General features: G+C 40.7%; 1 protein-coding gene across 4 annotated transcripts in view; it reads right to left on the bottom strand.

The window, feature by feature from the left end:
* The window catches only part of SUDS3 (SIN3A corepressor complex component SDS3), a 181,776-nt gene that overhangs the window by 88,583 nt on the left and 70,729 nt on the right, over nucleotides 1–22,464 (bottom strand). For all 4 annotated transcript variants that reach the window (XM_086943293.1, XM_086943294.1, XM_086943291.1 and 1 more), the window contains one exon: nucleotides 14,964–15,120. In XM_086943293.1, the coding sequence (XP_086799419.1) occupies nucleotides 14,964–15,120 (157 nt within the window). The remainder of the gene's footprint in view (nucleotides 1–14,963; nucleotides 15,121–22,464) is intronic.

Here is a 22,464-nt window from a genome sequence, read left to right as displayed (position 1 = left end):
TACTATTTCTGACCGGATAGCTGTGCAGAGAATACACTTCGATATTTCAGAAAGTTTATCCCAGAATGCATGCAAATGAATGCGCTACTCCTTGCTCAGAGCAGTTTCAGAATGGGTTGCTCCTTTTTAAAGGATGAAGCTTTAATGCAAGTTGCAACATAAGAAGCACCAGGCATATTAAAAATCTATTGTTGAACAGTCAGACTAGCATGTGTCACCAAGGAACATGTAGAAACTCTTTGGAGTTGACCAGAACAAAATGCTGCTGCATGTATTTTGGAAGATGTTAGTTAATATCACGATAGTGACTCACTTAAGACCTGTTTCCGCTTAAAATTAGTAGCACACATAGTAACACAAAACTGTACAGTGCATCTAAAACAGTACTTTATTCTTGGCAGTAAGGTGAAAGAGAACGTCTGAACTACCCAATATAGTTAATATATTTTGAAAAATCCAATCTCATTTAATTGACGAGTATCAAGCTACAATAATGCAGGATCACCATAAAGATGTCTACACTGTGGCCTAAAATGCTTGACACAAGACTTATAAAGATTAGATTTGGAATTTAGTCACTAGAACGGTGTTGAAGATTATACAAATCCTTAAATCACATTCATATTAAGGAAGCTACATAGGCTTACAGTAGTAATTTAGCACACTTATTACCATTAATAAATACATCTAAGACAACCTTCAAAATAATCTAGTTTTAAAAATGGTATCTCCTGTTTAAGCCATCTAGCAATCTATGAACAATGAATAAGCAAGCGTTGAAACCTTACCACTCTCATCAATATATGGATAAATGAGAGAAACGTCGGTCTTCTAAAAGTTCAAAGGCTTCAAAACATTTTAATAGCCACAAATTAGAGATCTTTACGAACAGATCAGTTGAGTACAAATATCTCACAATTGCAGCTTAAGCAAAGTTTAAGCTAGATATAGTTGCCATAACATGCCCAAACAATTTAAAGGACCATAATCTCGAAACTACTGCTGCTGTGTAAAATCCCAGCTTGGTCACAAAATACAATAAACAGTTCACTAACACTGATAGGCTTGGGGAGGTATTATTATACTGATCTGAGGCTTATCAAATGGAATTATTTGAATGCTAGTAGGAGGCAGAGGGGAGAGAATGCAGAGAATGCAATCAAACCCTGATGGATATATTCTGTACTCCATTTAATAGTATTAATTATCCTCTTTTGGTAGTTACTATACAACACTGTTCTCCATTATTTCCAATGACAACAAAACACAAGTATCCTCCATAGAGATTAGGTAAATCAAAGCTCAATCTTGCCCTCTATGTTGCCCACATAAACCCATGAAATTATGTCTGTCAGACCTGATCTCCTTCATGTGCCCTGAGCTGATCAGAATCCAGTTTTTGTAGTCTCTCTTCTTTGGTAAGATTTGGTGAAAGGCAGAAGGAAGGGAAGATGATGGACTGACCCAAATGGAAAGATGCTACCACCTTGGGCAGGACCCATTTTTCCAGGTAGAAGTACATGAAAGGAGGGTGAAGACACAGAGTTATCAGCTTCTTGCCAAGATAATGGCCACCAGGACACTAGCTTCAAAGGTCAACAAACCGAATTGACAGCGGTAAAGGGGGTTAAACAGAGCTCCCATCAAAATAAAAATTCCGAACCAAATTTGAATCCTACTGTAGCAGAACAAAATGTGTAGGAGGAAATGTATGTCAGCTCCTTCTGAAATCTTTTGACAATCAAGACTTAAATAAAAAGACTGGTTAGAGAGCAAAAAAATGCGGAAGGTGCAGCAATGTAACCAATGGCTGTATCCAATTCACAACTCTACTGGGCTAGCGAGAGGGCAAAGTGCAGAAAGAAAGATGTGTCTTCTACAGGTCCACTTGTTGATCCACACACCATGTGGCAAAATAATTCCACCTCAGTGTAGACAGACTTTGTGGCGGGGTAACAATCTTACAATATGAAATCAACTGCCTCCGATTCCAAAGTAAGGAGCTCAAGTGCCTTCAATCTCCATGCACAAAGGTGGAGGCTCTGGAGGCTGGGGTGCATAACCTGACCCTCTGCCTGTGAGAGGAAGTTCACCTGAAAGGTAGACCAGGTGGGAGACACAGATGTCGAGGTATGAACACCACACCCTACATGGTTAGGCAATTGGAATAGTATAGGCATGGTCCTGACAGATCTTCCTCAGAATCTGAGGAACCAAGGGTATATGGTAGGAAACACGTAATGAAGAGGAAAACTCCAGCTGAACAAAAACTCATCCCCCACCCCTCAAGATTTCCTGCAATAGAAACTGGAGGGCACAGAACTGTGGACAGTGTTCATTCTCACCTGAAGGGTGCCCTGCAGAGCAAAAATAGTCTGGACCACCTACAGAAGGAGACACCAATTGCGTTCGGTAAAATGATGCAGACTCAGGCTGTCAGCCCTGGTGTTGAGAAAGCCTTCCACATTATTGGCAACCAGCAATAGACTGTGCTTGCACGGCCAAGCCCAAAGACTAAGCACTTTCCGACCGAGAATAGGAGACTCTACTCCACCCTTCTCATTGTCATACCATAATGTGGTTGTATTGTCCATCAAGATCTGAACAGACTGGCCGCGAAGAGAAGGAGGAAGGCTTACAGGGCCAGGCAAACAGCCTACAGTTGGAGTAGGTTGATGGGTAGGATATGCTCCTCTAGAAACCAAAGATCTATGATCTCCAGTTCCTCCAGGTGCATATTCCACCAAAGGTGGATGAATCCATGACTGCAGTCATCATTGTGGTAACTGCTGTAGGAGGGTTACATAAAATCCGTTATGACAGGTGCTTCTCCACCCACCATCGATCCAGGTGCACCGCAGTCCACTAAGAGATCTTGATGTACTTCGTCAGAACGCTCCTGTGCTGGAACCACAGTTGATGAAGTAGCCACTGGAGGGCGTTTGAATATCAATGTGAATGAGTGACGAGTATGCAAAAAGTCAGTAAATCCAGCAGGCGCAGATCCATTAGGACTGGAACTCGAACACCCTTTCAAAACATCAGACTAAGAACCTGGAATTCCTGGATCCTATAAGGAGCAGAGAGGGTGCAAAAACACATTGTGTGCAGTACTGCCCCTATTAATAGGAGACGCTAACAGGGCTCTCAGTAAGACTTGGCCACTTTAATGGAAAAGCATAAGTCGATCAAGCAAGGATGAGGCTGCTTGGGGGTGGCCCAACACGTAGTGTCATCTAGGTACATGATCACCGAAATACCCATGCTTCTCAGATGCAGTGCAACCACTGTCATTATCTTGGTGTAGACCCAAAGCACCAATGCTAGTGCAAATAGAGCACAGAGTGTTTGTGGTGCATCAACATTACCACATAACGCATGTACACTCTACACAAATACAAAATTATTATCTGGAAATATACGCATCTGGCCCTGGAAGCAGAAGAACCTGAACCAGAGGTACAGAATCAGGTGAAAACCACCATTCTTCTCGGGAACAGAGAGTAGGATCTCTGCCCAAACTCCTGCACTGGTAACAACTCCACTGCTCCTTATTACAGCAGGGAGGGCTGCTCCTGCAGAAGAATCCAGGATCTGGGGAGAAGCCTGCTGGAAAAGAAGGGCATACCAACTTTTTATTATTTGCAAGACCCGATTGGCCCAAAGTTATTGCCTTCCAAGCCTAAAGAAAGGAGAATACCTGCACTCCAATCAGCCATAAGTGTTCCTTTTAGGGAAAGCTTAAGCGGGTTTCCAGGTGATGCATGGAAGGATGATGAGGAGGAGGAGGAGAAGGACAGCTGAATGGGCTCGACAACCCTTCCTTTTGCGTCTGTCTCTCTACTGGTGAAGCAGCTGGTTAGGTTGCTGGGCCTAATAAGAGGAAGGGCTGGTTCTACTGAAAGGAATAGCCATTGTAAAAGCTCCAAAACTTCCAGAACTGTTTACAGTCCAGGGCCAAGGATAAAAAAGTGGAGGGAGGAACATACGGCAACCTTCCCTGGTGTGGCCCAAGTCTATAGTATCCCCAAATTGGTGAACTCCATCTAAGGGCCTATCAATGAGACTTGCCTGCACATCTCTGGAGAACCTGGTTGACACAAGCCAGACATGCCTCCTCAAGATTACAGAGAAACCCATTTCCCTAGCCACAGAATCAACTGTGTTCACCTGCTCGGATAATGTGGCACCCAGCATATTGTCCACTGTGAACCACTTCAGCAAAGTGATCCCTGAGTATTCTGGGAGACTAGGACCCGAACGATTCACCATCTACCACAAGGTCTAAGTGCATGTGGCAAGCAGGCACATATAGTTCATTGATATGAGGTAGAGCCACCCACTTTTTGGACTTCCTTACAGTGGTGCTTTCGAGAATGCACTGAAGTTCTGTTTCCGAACAGGATAAAGACTGTACCACCAAACTCTGGAGCAATGAGTGGTTTGAAAGGAAGGTTAGGTCTCTACCACCGTCGCCAGTCAGAAAACGATATAGGTGGAAGAATCACAGCACCAGAGACGTTCCCGGATAGGCTTGGGGTCAAATGGCACAGAGGGCGGACACACCTACAGAAATTTAAAAAGGCCCATAAAGCTTTAAAGTGCACCAGAGGGTACCACACCCTGCCTTAACAATGCCATTATGACAGTGACAAATTGAGCTAAGGTGGGAGAACCTCTTGGTAAGGCAGTATCGGCTTAGGTGCTGTGTATGGGAACAACAACAGGACGGGATGTGATGGGACCAGTAGCAGGTATCGGAGCAGGTGGCACCGCTGGAGAGAACTCCTTGGGTGGAACAATGACCACCAGTTCCAGCTCCAAAGTAGACTCCGCAGGAGTCGGTATGCATCAAGGCATAAGAAAATAATCTTTGCTGTAATTCATCTTCTACTTGTGTTTCTTTTTTTATTTGATGATTTGGACAAGGCAGAGAAACAAGCCTTGAGCGATAACTTGATTGGCATAGAATCAGACACTCATTAGGCGCGCATGCCATAAAAATTATGGCCTCCCTTTCTTTAATAGGTTTAAGAAGCATGAGGTCACCTTTTTTGCTCAACCTTGAGACGTGATTCAACACCAAGCACACATAGATTTTAAGTGAGTCTGAAATGAGCATCTGTCCATTGTAAGTGCAACAAAGTTTAAATCCCGGTTTCTTTAGCAGTGATATTTGAAGGCACTGCAGCTCCAGGTCCGTTTCGAAGGTTGTGGAAAATGGGAACAGCTACTGGTGTGCTGGGTTGGTCACTACACAGAAATGGTGCGGTTATATGGGCATCGCTACTTTTGCCAAGGTGAAGCTAGCATCCACTAGAAGTATGGGAGCTATTCAGTTTGACATTGACTTGGTAGGGGTAGCTATTATAGTCCCCATGGGCTTCCAATAATACTTGACACTTTGAAAGCCACACCCTCCCAAGTAGGTGGTTTTAGAGCATATCCAAGTATTTTTTCTTTTTTTGCTGCTCACATAAACATGGTAATTTGCGGCCAGTTATTTGCAGTTATTTACACCATCAACAAAAAAGGGAACACATTGAGGATGGCAATGTGAGAGCTGCACCCATCAGACAGCCAATTAGAAGCAAAGCATGCAGTCTTTCGTCTTCTCCTGTGCAGCCTCAGTTAATGGCAAAGACAAGGTTGCTTGGTAGTGCCTGGAAATTATTCTACTAAATTGCACCTCGCACCCCTCTCCAGTACAATGTGACTCCAATTTGCTTAACCCTTTACCTTCACCACCTTCTCATATGCATAAAATAACATACTGGAATGTGCCACCGCGAAGGACCAACCCTAGCAAGGTCATTCACATCTTTCTCACCACCCACAGCTATCACATAAAGAGCACTCTGCATCTCATGCTCATCAACACTCACTACATAGTATGCATCTGTGACACCACGAAAATTCCCTAGCAGGATGAAAATATGTTCCTGTCACACACTCCCTTGCAGATATTCAAGATCATTGTTCCAAATAAATACTGTATCTAAAAACTGGCTTGTCCTCACAATGCAGGATGTGTCCTCGCAGTCACCAGCAGTCCTTCACTTGCCAACAACAGTGATCAGCCACGTTACTGGATCTCCTCACCTGTCAATTGTTGCTTTCTGCAGCTACACAGTCATGCTAAAGCTCATCTACAGGCCAACAGGAGCCAAATTAAACCTTCAGAGCATAACTTCAATAAGTACACCAATAACACCAAGATCGATAGCTTTAATCTTCCACTGAACACTGTCACAAAGACAATGAAAGAAATATTCCTTTGGAAAACTGGCAATCTAGGACAAAAAATCACAACTCTTCCTCAGACCAAAGGAAACTTCATGGACATTGTCTGATTCCCAATGCTGAACCTCATCCTTCACTCTATTACCCATGGAAGGGACAGACCACACTGCTATCCTCTTCAATCTCCTGTACAGCAGAGCGTCTCATCAGGATTCACCAAAGTTCTCCAAACATTAACACTGCTTGTTTAAATGATCTAACTGATCCTCTACAAAACTGACAGCATTTGCCGCCATTTCACATTCCTCCACTTACATTAATGCCCAAAATCATGCCATGAAGCTCATGCGCACTAAACAAACCCCTGCGACACATTAAGGCATCCATGAGAACCATCTCGACACACTACACTATCAGTTTCAGGCAAGTACACTGCCCAGTTAGTGGAAAAGAAAATCACAATAACCTTAAGGTTTTTAATAAAACATTTATCACTGTGATGGGCAATTAGCAGTCCCCTATTTAACGTTGTCTGATGCTGCAAGGTTCTCCGTGATAAACGTCATAGTGCCAAGTGCCAACATGAATGCTGAAAATCCCCCGAATTGTCAAATTTTCTGAAGAAACGACTGCGTGCATGTTCAGTCCTTATAAATTAGGTAAAACCTGGTTGACTAGAATTATGCGACAGGAGGGGGACAATTTATGCGTCAGGGTTGATGCGGCAATAAAACGCAAATTATGCAGCGGAATTGTGACACATTTTCTGATACTATTACCTCATTATTTCATCAAGTTTACGCTTGCTGACACAGTCTGGGCATAGGTTGCAACCAGTTTAACACCCAAACATAGCAATAAGCAACAGAAAGGTGACCAGGCAACCTTTTCAAACAACCTATTGTGCGAAAACACATTTTTCTGATATTTTAGGAACTTTTCAACCATTTGAGCTAGAAATAACATGTATTTTTGTTAAAATCTGCAGATTATGCAGCAAATGACTTATTATGTGGCAAATGCAACAGATACATCATTATGTGAAAGATACAGCGTCCACAAAATCGCATAATTACAGTCACCCTGGGTACAACTTAAGCCTCGTCTTTGGATTCGCTCTCCATGCTGGAGAGCAACAGAAGTCTTAGTATTTTCGTTTAAGCTCCTGTTGAATAACTTTCATGAGCACAAAACTACAAGTTTCTGGCCATGGTTACAGTAGGAAAATAAAAAAATGTGAGACAATAAAGAAAAACCACAATGTGATTTGGGAGGCCTGCATTTTGTGCGCATCGTGTGACAGCTGACCTGTTTCCACCAACCTGAAAACCCTGCTAAGAAAAACACACACCTGTTTTAGACTTGCGAATATAGTTTGACACATCCTTCCTTGTAAGCCACAAACAAAACTTTTTAAAGCAAAGATGCAGAACCCTGAGGAATATAATAATAATTGCCAAAAGAGACACAGTTGCACAAAACGATCAGTTACACACTGGCATCGAGTTTAGGGTGACTAGATTTACAAAAACAGGAACATTTAACAAAAATCGAAGGACTACAATCTACATCAATCGGGAGGCGCAGAATGACTTAAAAAAGAGTCATCAACTCATCAACATATGAATGCAGATAAAAAGACACTAAAGGACCAAATAAAATACATCTTTTAAAACCAGCATTGTGTGTGTTAATTAGATTGCTTTCAGATAAGAGCTGCTAACTCGTCCTGCCTTAAAACACATAAAAACATGCTTCCTTTTGTTTTCAGTCGACCATCTTTGAAAACCGGGACACGTGTTAAATTTGCTAAAACCAGGAGTGTCTTGGCACATACAGGATGCCTGGTCACACTAATCAAGACACAATAATCCAGAGAACAGTCAATAGTGTTGGCTCCACATGCGTCTCCTACATTTTGCAGCTGGTCCATTGTGTAATTAAAGCTTGCCTTCAAAGTCAGAGTTGTACTGTAGACAAGGCTGGAGATTTCAGGAAAGGAGATTGACTTTGAAAAATAAGGGCTAGGGTACACCAGCCTATTTTCAGATTCAGCTTTCAAATGTACCTTCTTAGATGTTAAGGGCTTTGATCTAACTCAATGCACTTTAAGACGCAGCAATCTGTCCTGAAATCTGACTATTTACCCTATATACATTTACCCACATCCACTCAAGTACTAATATGTTCATCGGCTCAAAGCAGTGATATTATATCACATGGACTTTTCTCCCTCACACATTCCTCATCTGTCCTTCATTTCATCTTCTCCAAACATTTAACCTTTCCTGCCTCTGTGCTCTTAGAAGTAGGTCAAGTCAGAGATATATAAGTCCCAAACCTAATCACAAACAAACAAGCATTTGCAATGCAATAGGTCTCACATTTACGAGAGTTTAAGCTATTGGCATTGTAAAGGACAATGCCTATTATTTTAGTTTTTTAAAACATTAATGAAAGGGACTGTCATTTACAATGCCAACAGCTTAAACTCGAGTAAATTTGAGACCTATTGCAATGCAAATGGTTAAGTTTAAAACTGAGTGCGACGCAGCTTCAAGGACACCACACCTGGTTTCTTTTTTCTTTTTTTTACTTTAATACGGAGCACGGTGTCCTTGAAGCGGGTGCCGCGCTCAGTGTCTAAAGAAAAAAAATATATAAAGAAACCGAGCTCGGAGTCCTTGAAGCGGCGCCAAGCTCAGTTTTAAAGTAAAAAGAAAAACAAGTAGAGCGTGGTGTCCCTGAACCTGACACTGCGCTCAAAGTAAATAGCATACAATTTAGAGCGCATAGCGCTGCAGCCGCCATTGCCCCTATCAGTGTCCATGATCAAAATAGTGCTCACCCACCAGATAAAGCCCACTGTGTAACAAGCCAAGTAAAAGGTCCAGTCCTTTTGGGCGTTAACTAATGGAGACAAGGTGGTACCAAGGCGGAAAAAACAAGCCTCATAATCACTTAAAAGCCACCATTTTCGAAACGATGACAAAAAGCTATTGACAACTATAGGCGGAGAGTGGATGAAGCTTCCACAGCATACCCTACTACAGCATGCCTCGCAGAGCAAGAAGCATGCGCGCTGCCACTAGGCTCAACCTAAAAATAATTAATAAGCAGTAGAGAGAATGGGGCTTTGTGTCCTCCACTTTGTAGATTATATTTTTTGTGGCAGCTTGAGTGGCAAGAAGTTATGTTTGTCTGCCTAAAGAGAGTTTTTATTGAAGTGTCAGTATTCCCTAATAGAAGAGCACCGTAATTATAGGATAACCACTAAAGCACCGGAAGAAACTACCATTGCTACTGTAAGAGTAAAATCAGTTTTAAGAGTCGCAGGAGGGCGTGTGCACCATCAGCATATCCTGTTTGTAACAACAAATGTATGAAGATCAGTTGGTGAATCTTACAAAAAGCACATTGTCAACTATGAACTTAGAGACTCATAGATCCAAGGACTTTCACACTGTGATACATGACTGGCTTCTAACATTTCAGCGAACAGGTTTAATCTAGAGTCCAGATTCATAACTATAATCACAGAAAGTACAGTACGGTAAGAATGGAATTCGTCGAAAGTAAGCAATGTGCTGCGAAGAGACTCAATATGGATTGTGGTTATAAGGAATGAAATAAACATTCGGAACACTTGTGATGTGACAATAAGAGTCAATTTGATTTCTGATCCCAAGAAATCTGGCAAAAAATGTCTCAAGGACTACCTGTAATGAAATCCAATTCCTACATTGACTTATAGGCGGTATAAGCTTATAGACTAGAAAACGGAAGATAAGAATGACCGGGACGATAACAGCTGGCTTCTGAAGCTTGCTAAGAGAATACCAGAGGTAGCCAAGAAAAAAGATCAAATATTCTTTCAAATGTGAAATATATTCTCCTTTTTTGGAATCAAACATCTTGTAAGGGAAACTCAGTGCATAGCACAGCACATTACTATCACATAACATTCTCCAACTGGATAAAATAGCCATCTTGTGATTAATAATCAAGATTGTAATTTGGGCTCTCCGATCAAGTGTAGATCCCACCCCCCTCCAATGTTGTGGGGTGTGGCGGACAGGAAAGAAACAGAATTAAAGTCATGTGCCTAAAGTTGGAGTCAAGCCTCCTGGTTAGCAGTCCAGAAGATTCAGCACAAAAGACTCTACCTTGGGTAAGGTTGGAGAATTACACTAATGAATTAACCAAACAAGAGTCCAATGTATATTTTGGGTAGACTCTGCAGTCCTACTGCAGTGCTGCTTCCAGTGATAATAGAAAAATCCATGTGTCATCGACAACCAAAGTGCAAGGCCTTGCGCTTCATGGGGTGCGATAAAGATGCTTGCTTTTTCAGTTGGACTAGTTCCTTTTTAGGTTTTGCATACAGACGGCTCTTAGCAGTCTGTTGTTGAAGACCTATTGTGCACCTATCAAAACCGAGAGGTCTTTGGGTCAACTCACTACTTATCATTTGTTGGCTTTCTAGTCAATCTAATTTGCTTGCTTCTTATTTGATGACTTTTCTTCTTTTTTTTGGTCCTTCTCTTAGAGCGCAGCCTTTTTTCTTTTTGATTGGTTTGAATTGCATCCTTCACATCTCTTATTAGGGAACAACTGCTTTCTTTTGTTTGAGCATCTATTTCATACTCTGTCCCCATGTGCTACTTCTCTGTCCCATTCCCATGCCCCTTCAATCAGTGTAACTCCCAACGGATCAATAAAAGCAAAGCAACAGGTTTAATAGGTGGGGAACCTAAACTTATATGAAAAGGTCCCAATGGGAAATAAACGCCCAAAAATGATTTTTTCAAAACAAATTTGTATTCACATTAAGCAAAATAAGATATAAATAAACATTAATAGAATATCTGTAAAGTAGGTGCTCTATGTAAGCTGCTTAGATCATCAAATGGCTGGGATATGTTTTCCAGTGCCTGTTCATGAAGAAAGTAAAAAGCAAGCAGTTTCCTTTATATTCTGACACTTTCTCAAGCTGCTGTTAAGTTCAATTAAATATCTTGAACTAAAGATAGTTCCAGATTTTAAGCTGGTTCGTTTTAAGCTGTATCGCGTGCAATAAGCTGTTTAGTTTTTGATCAATTTCATGGGTGAAATATGAAAAAATCGTCCAAGACATTTACCAAAATTGAAAGCATCAATTCAGTGATCAGTTTAGCAATACCTCAAAATATGAGTTTTCTTTTTTATCCATTATTTTGAATTGATGTTTCTTCTACTTTTTTTAACAACACTTTACAGACATTGGCAAAAACAATGACTTAGCACCCACTTTATAAAAACAAAACCTACTGTTTTTGCCAACGCTTGTTAATACACTGTAAATCATTCTTCCTTTCCTGAATGGCTTCAATATGATCCGGAAATATCAAGATTGTGCTCAGACGTGTATTCCTCCTAAGCAATACCAACTCCATTTTGCTAGGATAACCTAGTTCTGCCACTACTGCCCCTTTAGATTAAGAAGGCACACTCTGGCCTGTTGTAGGCAGCCTATCAGCCTTACCAACCGTGATAGGGCTCCCATGCATGAGATCTCACCCTCCAATAGGACATAAATGAGGAAGCCCTCAGTGGACTTCATCAGGACGGCAAAAAGATATTTACAATTCTCACAGGGGTCTCCCACAAACTCAATCTATGATACCATACAGATCAGTACAGAAATCTTTCACAACTCAAACTCTTTCTTCCTTACTATCAAAATCAAGCTGTGTGGTCAAAGTCTCCCCAACAGGTGGTCTGTTTCAATTCTTGTGTTCTATCTAGGACCCCGATCAATATTATGACCTCATGCCCCTATAAGGCTATAATCAATACATATCCCTATAATGGCATAAACGATCAGAGCCATATTTCAGTAACTCGTCTCTGCAGCTCATGACAGTCCATGACACAGCAGAAGCCACTTCCTTAGATTCCTAGTTAACACACCGAGTTCTTTCGACATCTCAAACCCCCAGCAACCTGGGAAAGCCCCGCTTGCTTTGTTTTGATTAATAATAGAACTCCTGCGAGCACTGTAAGAACGACCAGTTCTTAGTAACATCTTTATCGACGTCTTATGTCCAAAAACGTACGTCAAACTCGGCACCTTTCAGGAATAAATATACCAACGTTGCCTTAAGCAAGCACACGGTGGTGGTGAATACTGGAGCCGAACAGCTGTCCCTTGCAGAGCCCAGCAGATGCAAGAAGCCCACGGACGCTGCCCCTCCTCCTTCTTGACGCGCTGAGAAAGACGCTGTCTTTTCTCCTGCCGAGAAAATCCAGCTCCGGCGTTTCCAGCCTACCCTTGCGGGTAACTGGGATATCGTGTCCTGAGAGGAGATACCAGACCTCCTGCATTCTATTCCAGAGGTAGGGTGCTGACTAAACCCTTAGAGAGAATTCTTGAAACAAACTCTTGGCAAAACCAACTTAACTTAAACTGCTACTTACTTACTCCCTCCCTTGTATTAGGCTTAGGTCAGGTACACCGGGGTAGGCGTAGTTAGAAGCACCAGTTGAGGTCGTTAGCTAATGTATATATGAATGTATATATTTTATTCATTTTAACTATCTTATGGCTAAAAAAATATATCAATGCTTTTACAGTATTATTTCGTAATACTCCTTTTACTGTACGCACTTTTCATAATAACAAGTTTTGCAATTGTGGCAATTCATTTCTCTTGCATGAGAAGGAAGACTGCTCAATAAGTAATATCTTTTATGGAAAATGCCCGTCTCTCTGTTCTCTGCATCCTGGTGAAAGTAAAATCTGCACAACTGACTGAGTGAAATAGCTGTCTATTGTTTCACACGACTCTAGAGATTGACTCTTATTCTGAGGAGCAAAGTTGTCATGTTTATGCGGTTGTCGGAAGCTGAATCCCTTGTCTGAGCCAGGGAAGCTGATCACTTCCTATTCAGTCAAGAAAGTTTCCAGTGACCTCTGAGCTAGCTGGCGCAAACCTAAATTAAGTCTAACATAGTCAGTAGAGACCTAGAAGACCGCACTCCTACGTCTACACTGCTGTTTATATTATTCCAATGCGCAGGGCCTATAGGGAAAATAGGAACTACACTACACAATGATCCTGGAAGATTTCTGAAATACTCATGTTCATGGATGGATGTGCAATGTTAATAGCGAGGACTTTTTTATTGCTTTTCATTGTTCCATATAAAATCACCCAGGAATGCCAATATTAAGAAGTCATGTCCTCAGGGGTTTAGACTACTGCCCTCATACTCTGCAACTGGAACCATCACAACTGTTCTAAAGTTTCATATTGAAGCAAAGTAGTCTCCCCTTTCATTTCCTCTTCTCTTCTTTAGGACCCATTGTGACTCACCGGGTCTCCAAAGTTCTGCTTTTTCACTTCCTGGGTCATACTCTCCTGCCAGTTACAGAGCAGGTTGCTTCCCCCAAGCCTATTGGCACATACATACCACAAGCTCCTGAGCACCAGCTTCCCACTGTTAAAGTGCCAAAATGGTGGTAGGAAGTTATGTAAGCATGCTACCTCCTCTCAGGTACATCAAACACACACTGCTGGCTCTGGGGTTTACCCTTAGTCAGGGCCTATAGGCACAAAGCCAGGCATCTAGCTCCACCAGTCCAGCAGGTCAGCTGGTACTATAATTGCTTATGCTCTTCACAGCGAAGCACACTTCTCTCTCTCAGCAGTCAGAATTGCCAAACACTAAGCCAGCGATCTCTCTAAGGTCAGATGAGACCTCTGTAGGCTCAGGCATCTCACAAAGTCAGACCATGCTGCATCAAAGCCTAGAAGAAGTGAAACCACTCCAGATCCCAGCAAGCCTACCCCCCTTATGAAATCGGAGGCAAAAAGTATATAACAATGGCCTTAAAACATAATTATTAAGCATTTTATATCCTACTCAACTGAATATAATTTACGGAGTGAAGACATTTTAAGGGACGCCAAGAAAACCTATTTACTATTAGAGATATGAGAAAAATGTCATTGTGATTCCCTGTATGGAGGAAGATACAGAAGAAATACAAAAAAGCAAAGCAGGGTCAGAAGATATGGGGTGAACACTGAAGGACAGATCCTGAATTATTTATCCTTCGTTTCAGCTCATCTGTCTTGACACTAAGCAACAGAGGTTGTACTATCATGGCATCACTGAGACATTAAAGAGTTACACAAGTCTAAAATAGTGACCAATGACTGACACTAATAATTTTAATTGAATAAACCATTATCCACATTCATACACACTGCCAGTTTAAAGAGATATAAAAGGGTCTAACACAGAGATTACTGTTGGATAAGCTTGGATATTGTTAATCACATGACTGGAAGAATGACTACAAGATCTGGAAGGAAGGAATTAACGTAGTGGAGGAAAGAATCTAGAGTTACCCAATGATTAGGCAGACCCATGTCATCACAAAATTTTCTTCAAACACAGATTATATGAGGTACATTGAGAAAAATACAAAAGAGCACTTCAGGAGTTATAGAGCTTTAATGAATATGCTCACACAGGACAAATATGAAAAGTAAAGGGGCAGTAATTGGGAATGGATGTAACCAATTGGAAAGACAATGTTAATTCTATGAGAGAGTAAAGAGCCAAAAGATGTCCTCCTCTATCAATACTAATTAATTGAAAGGCTGGGGCAAAGCATACACAATGAGGTCATTACTAAATTCAAGTAGGAATATTACTGCTGTTTTTACCTCCAGTCAGCTCCATGGTGAGTTTCTCATTTTCAATCATCTTCTTCTTTTCTTCTAACTCTGTAATCAAAGTTTCCTTCAGCTCAATTTTCTTATCTTCAAACTCTTTCACAGCAGCCTTCTTCTCTTTAATGTAGTTCCTCTCCACTTGCTCAGTCTAAGGCAAAAAAGAGAATAAGATTGCATACGAATGTACTTATGTCGTCCATTTTGAAACAATTTACCTCAGACCATCTAAGTAAATATCTAAAAGCTTTGTAAATAGCAGTGCTTGTCACAATTACAGTTATTCCTTTCCCTTGCAGTGTAATTCTGCACAGTACCATGACCAGGAATCAGGCATCTGCTTTAGGCAGAAAGTGTACCATCTTTTTTAGTAAGGTCTATTTTGACACCATTTCTGCAAAATATATCCTTGATTGCATGGGCACTGCTTGCATATCTAAAGGAAGAACACAGATCATTTGGTGTCGAACCTTACAAGATAGCTTGTTTATGTTGGGTATGCTGGCCGTGCACTGTCCACTTGGTGCTATGCACCTGAATTTGATTCGTTTCTTCAATGAATAATAAACCTAAAATATTCAGTTACTTGTATTTATTTTAAACTATTTCATTTCTCCTTTCTCAAAAAAGTGTTGTCACTTGATATTTATATTTCGATAACTGATATAGCATTCACAGTCATAAACAACAATAACATTTCATTTCATGTTATGCTTTTACAATGCTGTACATTTTACATTCTTTGCCAAAGTGCCCAATGCATTTCGGCACTGCCAATGTGCCTTCATCAGGGGCTAATCTGTAAAAAATAATAAACAAAAATAACCTTGTAATTACTACTGTTAGGTTGCCCATGGGTTAGTATTGATGTGTACCTTGGGTGTTCTCATACCTGTATGCGTTGTACTCAATGTTCAAAACCTGCATGTAAAAATGTGTCTATTTAATCCTACTGCCAAACGTTTTCCACTCAATAAATTCATACCATTGGTCAATAAATGAAAACAAAGTTTCCAAGAGGCTTACCACAGATGTTGTACGATCTAGCACTCCCTAAGTAACAAATAGAAAACAAATAGAAAACGTATTCAATGTCCTTCTCATTGCTACTGAGCAATTTTATGTATTACCAACTATTCCTATACATAGACCATCGTACCTGTGTGTCCAGCACTTTAACGTTCTGCAAAATACAATAACAAACCACATTTCCAATGTTAATACTGCTGAATCATTAACTTGCTAGTTCTGTCTTATCAACTAGCGCTTTCCGCTCTCACATACCTTAAAATTCCGACTGTTCTGCGTACGCTGCAAAAAGTAAACAAACAAAGACCTCTATCAATATCATTGCTGGCTGTGACCAGTTAACTCGCAACTATTCCACTGGCCGCGTGCTCGACCTCCGACCTTACCTAATATCCAAAACTGCCTCTCCGTTACGAAATAACCTCCTGTTCGATTTCCAAAAAATGCTTCCACCGCTATTCCCGGTCTCGCGTCTCATATCAATTTACCCGTGAGCCAACTACGTTCATAAACACATTTTAGGTTTATTATTCATTGAAAAAACGAATCAAATTCAGGTGCATAGCACCAAGTGGACAGTGCACGGTTCGTTGGGCCAGCATACCCAACATAAACAAGCTAGTTTATCCAAGGGACTGATAAACCAGAGTAACCGCAGCACCATTTTGAAAAGAATTTTTGAAAAAAGCAGAACGGAGTGCTCCCTAACCCAGTACTAACCGTCATAGAACTTATTGTCACATTTAGGGAGGCACCAAAGATTAAAATCAAGATGCAGTTTGACAACATCACTGGTATAACGGAAAACAGGGCCACAGCCATGGCATATACTACTGAACAAGCAGATCAAATATATACTTTAATTAAGGAAGTTAGAAACATGGATGCCCATGGGGGCTCAATCAGCCAACAGCTGAAACAATTAGACTACCTAACGCGACGACGTTGATTCAATACCACAAGGCTAAGAGGATACCCAGGGGACTACGATTAGCGATCAAGCCAATGTTATTTCGCTTTAATCTAAACGCAAAGTTCATGGATAAATGGTACAGCATCTTGAACAAGTGCTCACTAGATCTCCTTTTGCTCATCATTGAAGAATTGGCTAAAACAATTCAAGAGCTTGAGGATGAAATATTCAATTTAAAAACCGAATTGGAAATGAGACTGGAGGCAGACACTTGGAGGATCAATTTAGAAGGGATCAATCAGAAACTGGACAAATATGAAAAGGAATTACAAGAGGGAAAATTGCGCAAGTATAAACGGGACACCATAGATTACAAGCTAAATGAAGTTTATACTTGGGCTGATATTTATGCCCGACGACAATTTGTTCCTAAAAAAACGACATTAACAACACATTCATCTGAGGAGAGCATAGTCACGGATAAAGAAACATCAATACGACGAGGACCGGTTCGTGTCTCCACAGAAGGATCATCTGTCACACTAGAAATAACAGAGCAATCCACAAGCAGAGGAAGTGCGCCTTTTTTTTCGCTGGTACAAGATCAAGATCGACCGCCCACGCAGTCGTCAATAACAACAACGGAAAATGCAAAACAAGGAGAGGAAGAGGTAGGAAAAGCCTTGCGGAGCGGAAGGAAAGTGATTTGATTATTAACATATCTTCCATTAAACTCACGAACCAACAACTAGCAGTGCTTGACAAAGGTCTCACATATGTACCTACAACACAAACTAATGAAATGGAGACCGAGGGAGCCTTCTTCGGTTCATGAGAACACTTCGGTTACGACACTACTTTACCAACATAGTGGAACCACTTGAGCCTACAAGTACAACTTCAGATGGCCAACTTGAAAAATTTAAACCAAAAAGTGTGTTTCAACCTCCCATCTCACATAAAATGCAAGACACTTTTGAGGTAATGGTCAAGAAGGACCTACAAAAACTGGATTACAATAAACCTAAGCATAATAATCTGACAAAGAGAGAAAGGATCACCTTGAACAACTTATCCAACAACAGGGAGATAATGATTCAACCAGCAGACAAGGGGGGAGCCCTAGTGGTAATGGATGCACAATTCTATAAATTTAAGGTTGATCAACATGTTTCGGATCAAGACACATATTTACAGTTACCATCGGATCCCATTGTCAAATTACAGAAAATGTTGGATGATCTACTTCAAACAGCAGAAAACAATCATTGGATTGATCAAAAAGTAAAAGCGTACTTGACGACTAAGTATCCTAGAACTCCAAAGTTATACATGATTCCCAAAGTGCACAAGCATCTAACAAATCCACCCTTCAGACCAATCGTGTCGGGGTGCGGGTCATTGTTTGACCCCCTCGGCCGATTTCTTGATCACTTTTTGCAGCAGTTTGTTCAAAACTGGGGATCATATATACGTGACACTACGGACTTTCTTAATAAACTAACATGGGTACAACAGGACTTTCAGCCAGAATGGATTTTATGCACTATAGACGTAGTGTCTCTTTATACGTCGATCCCACATGAAGCAGGCCTTGAATCCACCGAATGGGCTCTTTTGAAAATGGGAGAACTGTCTACACACAAAGTATTTTTGTTACAACTTTTAAAGTTCTGTCTACACAACAGTTATTTCATCTGGGGAGAACAACACTATGCCCAGTTAACAGGAACATCCATGGGATTTGCGGGAGCGCCGGCCTATGCTAATATATTTATGGCCCAGTTTGAAGCTGAAAACATCATGAAAACGGAAGATTGGAAATATGTGAAAATGTACTGTCGTTTTATAGACAACATTTTTTTGATCTGGAATAGCACCAAAGAGCACCTAGAAAGGTTAATCCTGATGACGAATTCAATTAACCCCAGGATCAAATTCACACACAAGATAGATTCTAAAACAATGGATTTTCTGGATGTGAGAATCACTAAAGATGAATCAGGTTTCTCCACACAACTATACACAAAGCCAACGGATAAGAACAATGCGTTAGGATATAGCAGTTTTCACCCCAGAAGTCTGATTAAAAATCTTCCAAAATCCCAATTTATAAGAATCAAAAGAATATGTTCAGACAATCAAGTAGCAACAAGTACCATTCAACAACAAGCCACTAAATATGAAGCCAGAGGATACCCTCGCAAGGAACTTGATGAAAGTATAGCTGGAGTGGTCGCATTGAACAGAACTGATTTATTGAAACCCAAGAGAAGAATTACCAAAGAAAAAATGTTTTTTGTAACAAAATACACCACCCAGTCAAAACGCATCAAAAGAATAATTAACACCAGATGGGAACTCTTAATGAACGAACCAGATTTTAAGGGACTATTCAGAGATTTACCGGTACATGCATATACCAGGGGGCAAAATTTGCGGGAAAGATTGAAGCATAAACCACCAACAACATCTTACAAAGGAATGAGCAAATGTATGAACTGAACGCATTGTAATAATGTAGTGATGGGCAATGCATTGACCCACCCCACCACAGGAAGATCTATAGACTTGAGACATAACAGCGACTGTAACACAGCAAATGTAGTGTATGGAATTAAGTGCCCGTGTGGTAAGCTCTACGTGGGCAAGACGGAACGCAAAATAAAAATCACAGAGCACAAGAGCAGCATTCGTAACTTGAACTTAACATCGCCCTTAGCGCCACACTGGAAAGACGCAGCTCACACAATTTCCCAATTACGATTCCTTGTTATAGAACAAGTACAAATGAAGGCAGGGATTAACAACAGTCAAAAATTGCTGCAAAGAGAATTATTCTGGATCAAAAAATTGCAAACAATGGTTCCTACTGGTCTCAACGATAAATATAACTTATCTTGTTACCTATGAGCATATAATAAACTTGATAACCACATCCAGAAAATGATTTCCCTCACAGATTACCGCATATCTACCCAGAATATCACCATATAAAGGTACGAGCCAAACCATAAAATAATTTTGATGTAGCACCAATTCAATTTGTAGGGGGACAGGGTCCATCAACATAAGTATTAGCACAGGCAGTATAGGACAATAACGTTTTAGATGGGCGAATACGGTTTTGTATATATACAGAAAAATTTGGCAGTATCAGAATCAAACAGGATGATGTACACTTACAGTTGTGAATATAACATTAGTTATGTGACAATTATTGTGACAAGTATTTGTTGAATATGGTTTTGTTAAATGTAACACAATGGTGAATGTATATATTGCTACACTGTCATAATTCATGACAAACATGGTTGCATAAAACTTGAAGCACCACACTACACAAAACATAGAGTGAATACATCTCTTTAAATAAGAACATTTAGGTTTTCAACAGGCTTCGATTATGTAACTGAGTTCGAGTCAATAGAGTTAAGAATATAAATCCCAATTGAAAGATGGCGTTTAATTATTATTGGTTTGTAGCTAAACAGTCCATCGTTTGTGTTAATGTATTTAGTTGGCTGGCGGGTGTATTGAAATGAGATATAAACCGTATAGTGAGTCCATCTATTTGATTATATACATCTAGGTTTATAACAGGTTTTGATCATGCATCTTAGTTCGAGGTACTAGAGTTAAAAATAGGAACCTCCACTGCAAGATGGCGTCTAGACATTGCGGGTTGGTAGCTTAGTAGTCCATTTTTTGTGTTTATGAACGTAGTTGGCTCACGGGTAAATTGATATGAGACGCGAGACCGGGAATAGCGGTGAAAGCATTTTTTGGAAATCGAACAGGAGGTTATTTCGTAACGGAGAGGCAGTTTTGGATATTAGGTAAGGTCGGAGGTCGAGCACGCGGCCAGTGGAATAGTTGCGAGTTAACTGGTCACAGCCAGCAATGATATTGATAGAGGTCTTTGTTTGTTTACTTTTTGCAGCGTACGCAGAACAGTCGGAATTTTAAGGTATGTGAGAGCGGAAAGCGCTAGTTGATAAGACATAACTAGCAAGTTAATGATTCAGCAGTATTAACATTGGAAATGTGGTTTGTTATTGTATTTTGCAGAACGTTAAAGTGCTGGACACACAGGTACGATGGTCTATGTATAGGAATAGTTGGTAATACATAAAATTGCTCAGTAGCAATGAGAAGGACATTGAATACGTTTTCTATTTGTTTTCTATTTGTTACTTAGGGAGTGCTAGATCGTACAACATCTGTGGTAAGCCTCTTGGAAACTTTGTTTTCATTTATTGACCAATGGTATGAATTTATTGAGTGGAAAACGTTTGGCAGTAGGATTAAATAGACACATTTTTACATGCAGGTTTTGAACATCGAGTACAACGCATACAGGTATGAGAACACCCAAGGTACACATCAATACTAACCCATGGGCAACCTAACAGTAGTAATTACAAGGTTATTTTTGTTTATTATTTTTTACAGATTAGCCCCTGATGAAGGCACATTGGCAGTGCCGAAATGCATTGGGCACTTTGGCAAAGAATGTATAATGTACAGCATTGTAAAAGCATAACATGAAATGAAATGTTATTGTTGTTTATGACTGTGAATGCTATATCAGTTATCGAAATATAAATATCAAGTGACAACACTTTTTTGAGAAAGGAGAAATGAAATAGTTTAAAATAAATACAAGTAACTGAACATTTTAGGTTTATTATTCATTGAAGAAACAAATCAAATTCAGGTGCATAGCACCAAGTGGACAGTGCACGGTTCGTTGGGCCAGCATACCCAACATAAACAAGCTAGTTAATCCAAGGGACTGACAAACCCGAGTAACCGCAGCACCATTTTGAAAAGAATTTTTGAAAAAAGCAGAACGGAGTGCTCCCTAACCCAGTACTAACCGTCATAGAACCTTACAAGATAACATAAACCGGGACCCACATTAGTGATTGGGGACACTTTCTTAGTCTGCGCCATGCTGCATCTTTAAATAGGTGAACCAGGAGCATACTGGGAGAGTGCACCCCAATACAATGAATATCTGGGGGTCCATGGATCCTTTGCAGTGTGCAGTCTGTGGGGCCGCACTGACAGTATGACACCCTTTCGTGGCACACTGTCAGTGCGCCTCCTCAAGGCATCTTTGTCTCTGTGCCAGCGACAAGAATATGGTGCACAGAATCAAACTGATGCCCTCATTCATAATGGGCTACGCCTCCATGCAAAAAATGAGGCAATGCCCTCTGAAGATAGCGCTGGTGCACCAAGTGTCTAGTGGCTATTAGTATTACAGATAGGGGCGCACTAGAGTCTACGCCACATTGTGTGAAACCACAGTGGCTCGGGATGAAAAAAGGGGGGCACACAACTTTTGCGCCCCTGGGGCACTAAACGTAATATGGCTCCAGAAAGACTTGAAAAGTCCAGATAAATGCACTTTCAAAGCAGGACATCTGTAACACCGTGGAAGCTAGGACAAGCATTTATTTAGGGATAAGAAACACATCCATAAAAAGGTAAAGATAAGCCTCAAAAAGATACCTGTAACAATGTTGGAAAATGAATTGAGCC

Source organism: Lissotriton vulgaris, chromosome 11 (assembly GCF_964263255.1).
Source record: "Lissotriton vulgaris chromosome 11, aLisVul1.2, whole genome shotgun sequence".
In the NCBI taxonomy this organism is placed as follows: domain Eukaryota; kingdom Metazoa; phylum Chordata; class Amphibia; order Caudata; family Salamandridae; genus Lissotriton; species Lissotriton vulgaris.
Note: the sequence above shows the minus strand (reverse complement) of the source record. Positions and strands in the feature narration are given on the sequence as shown.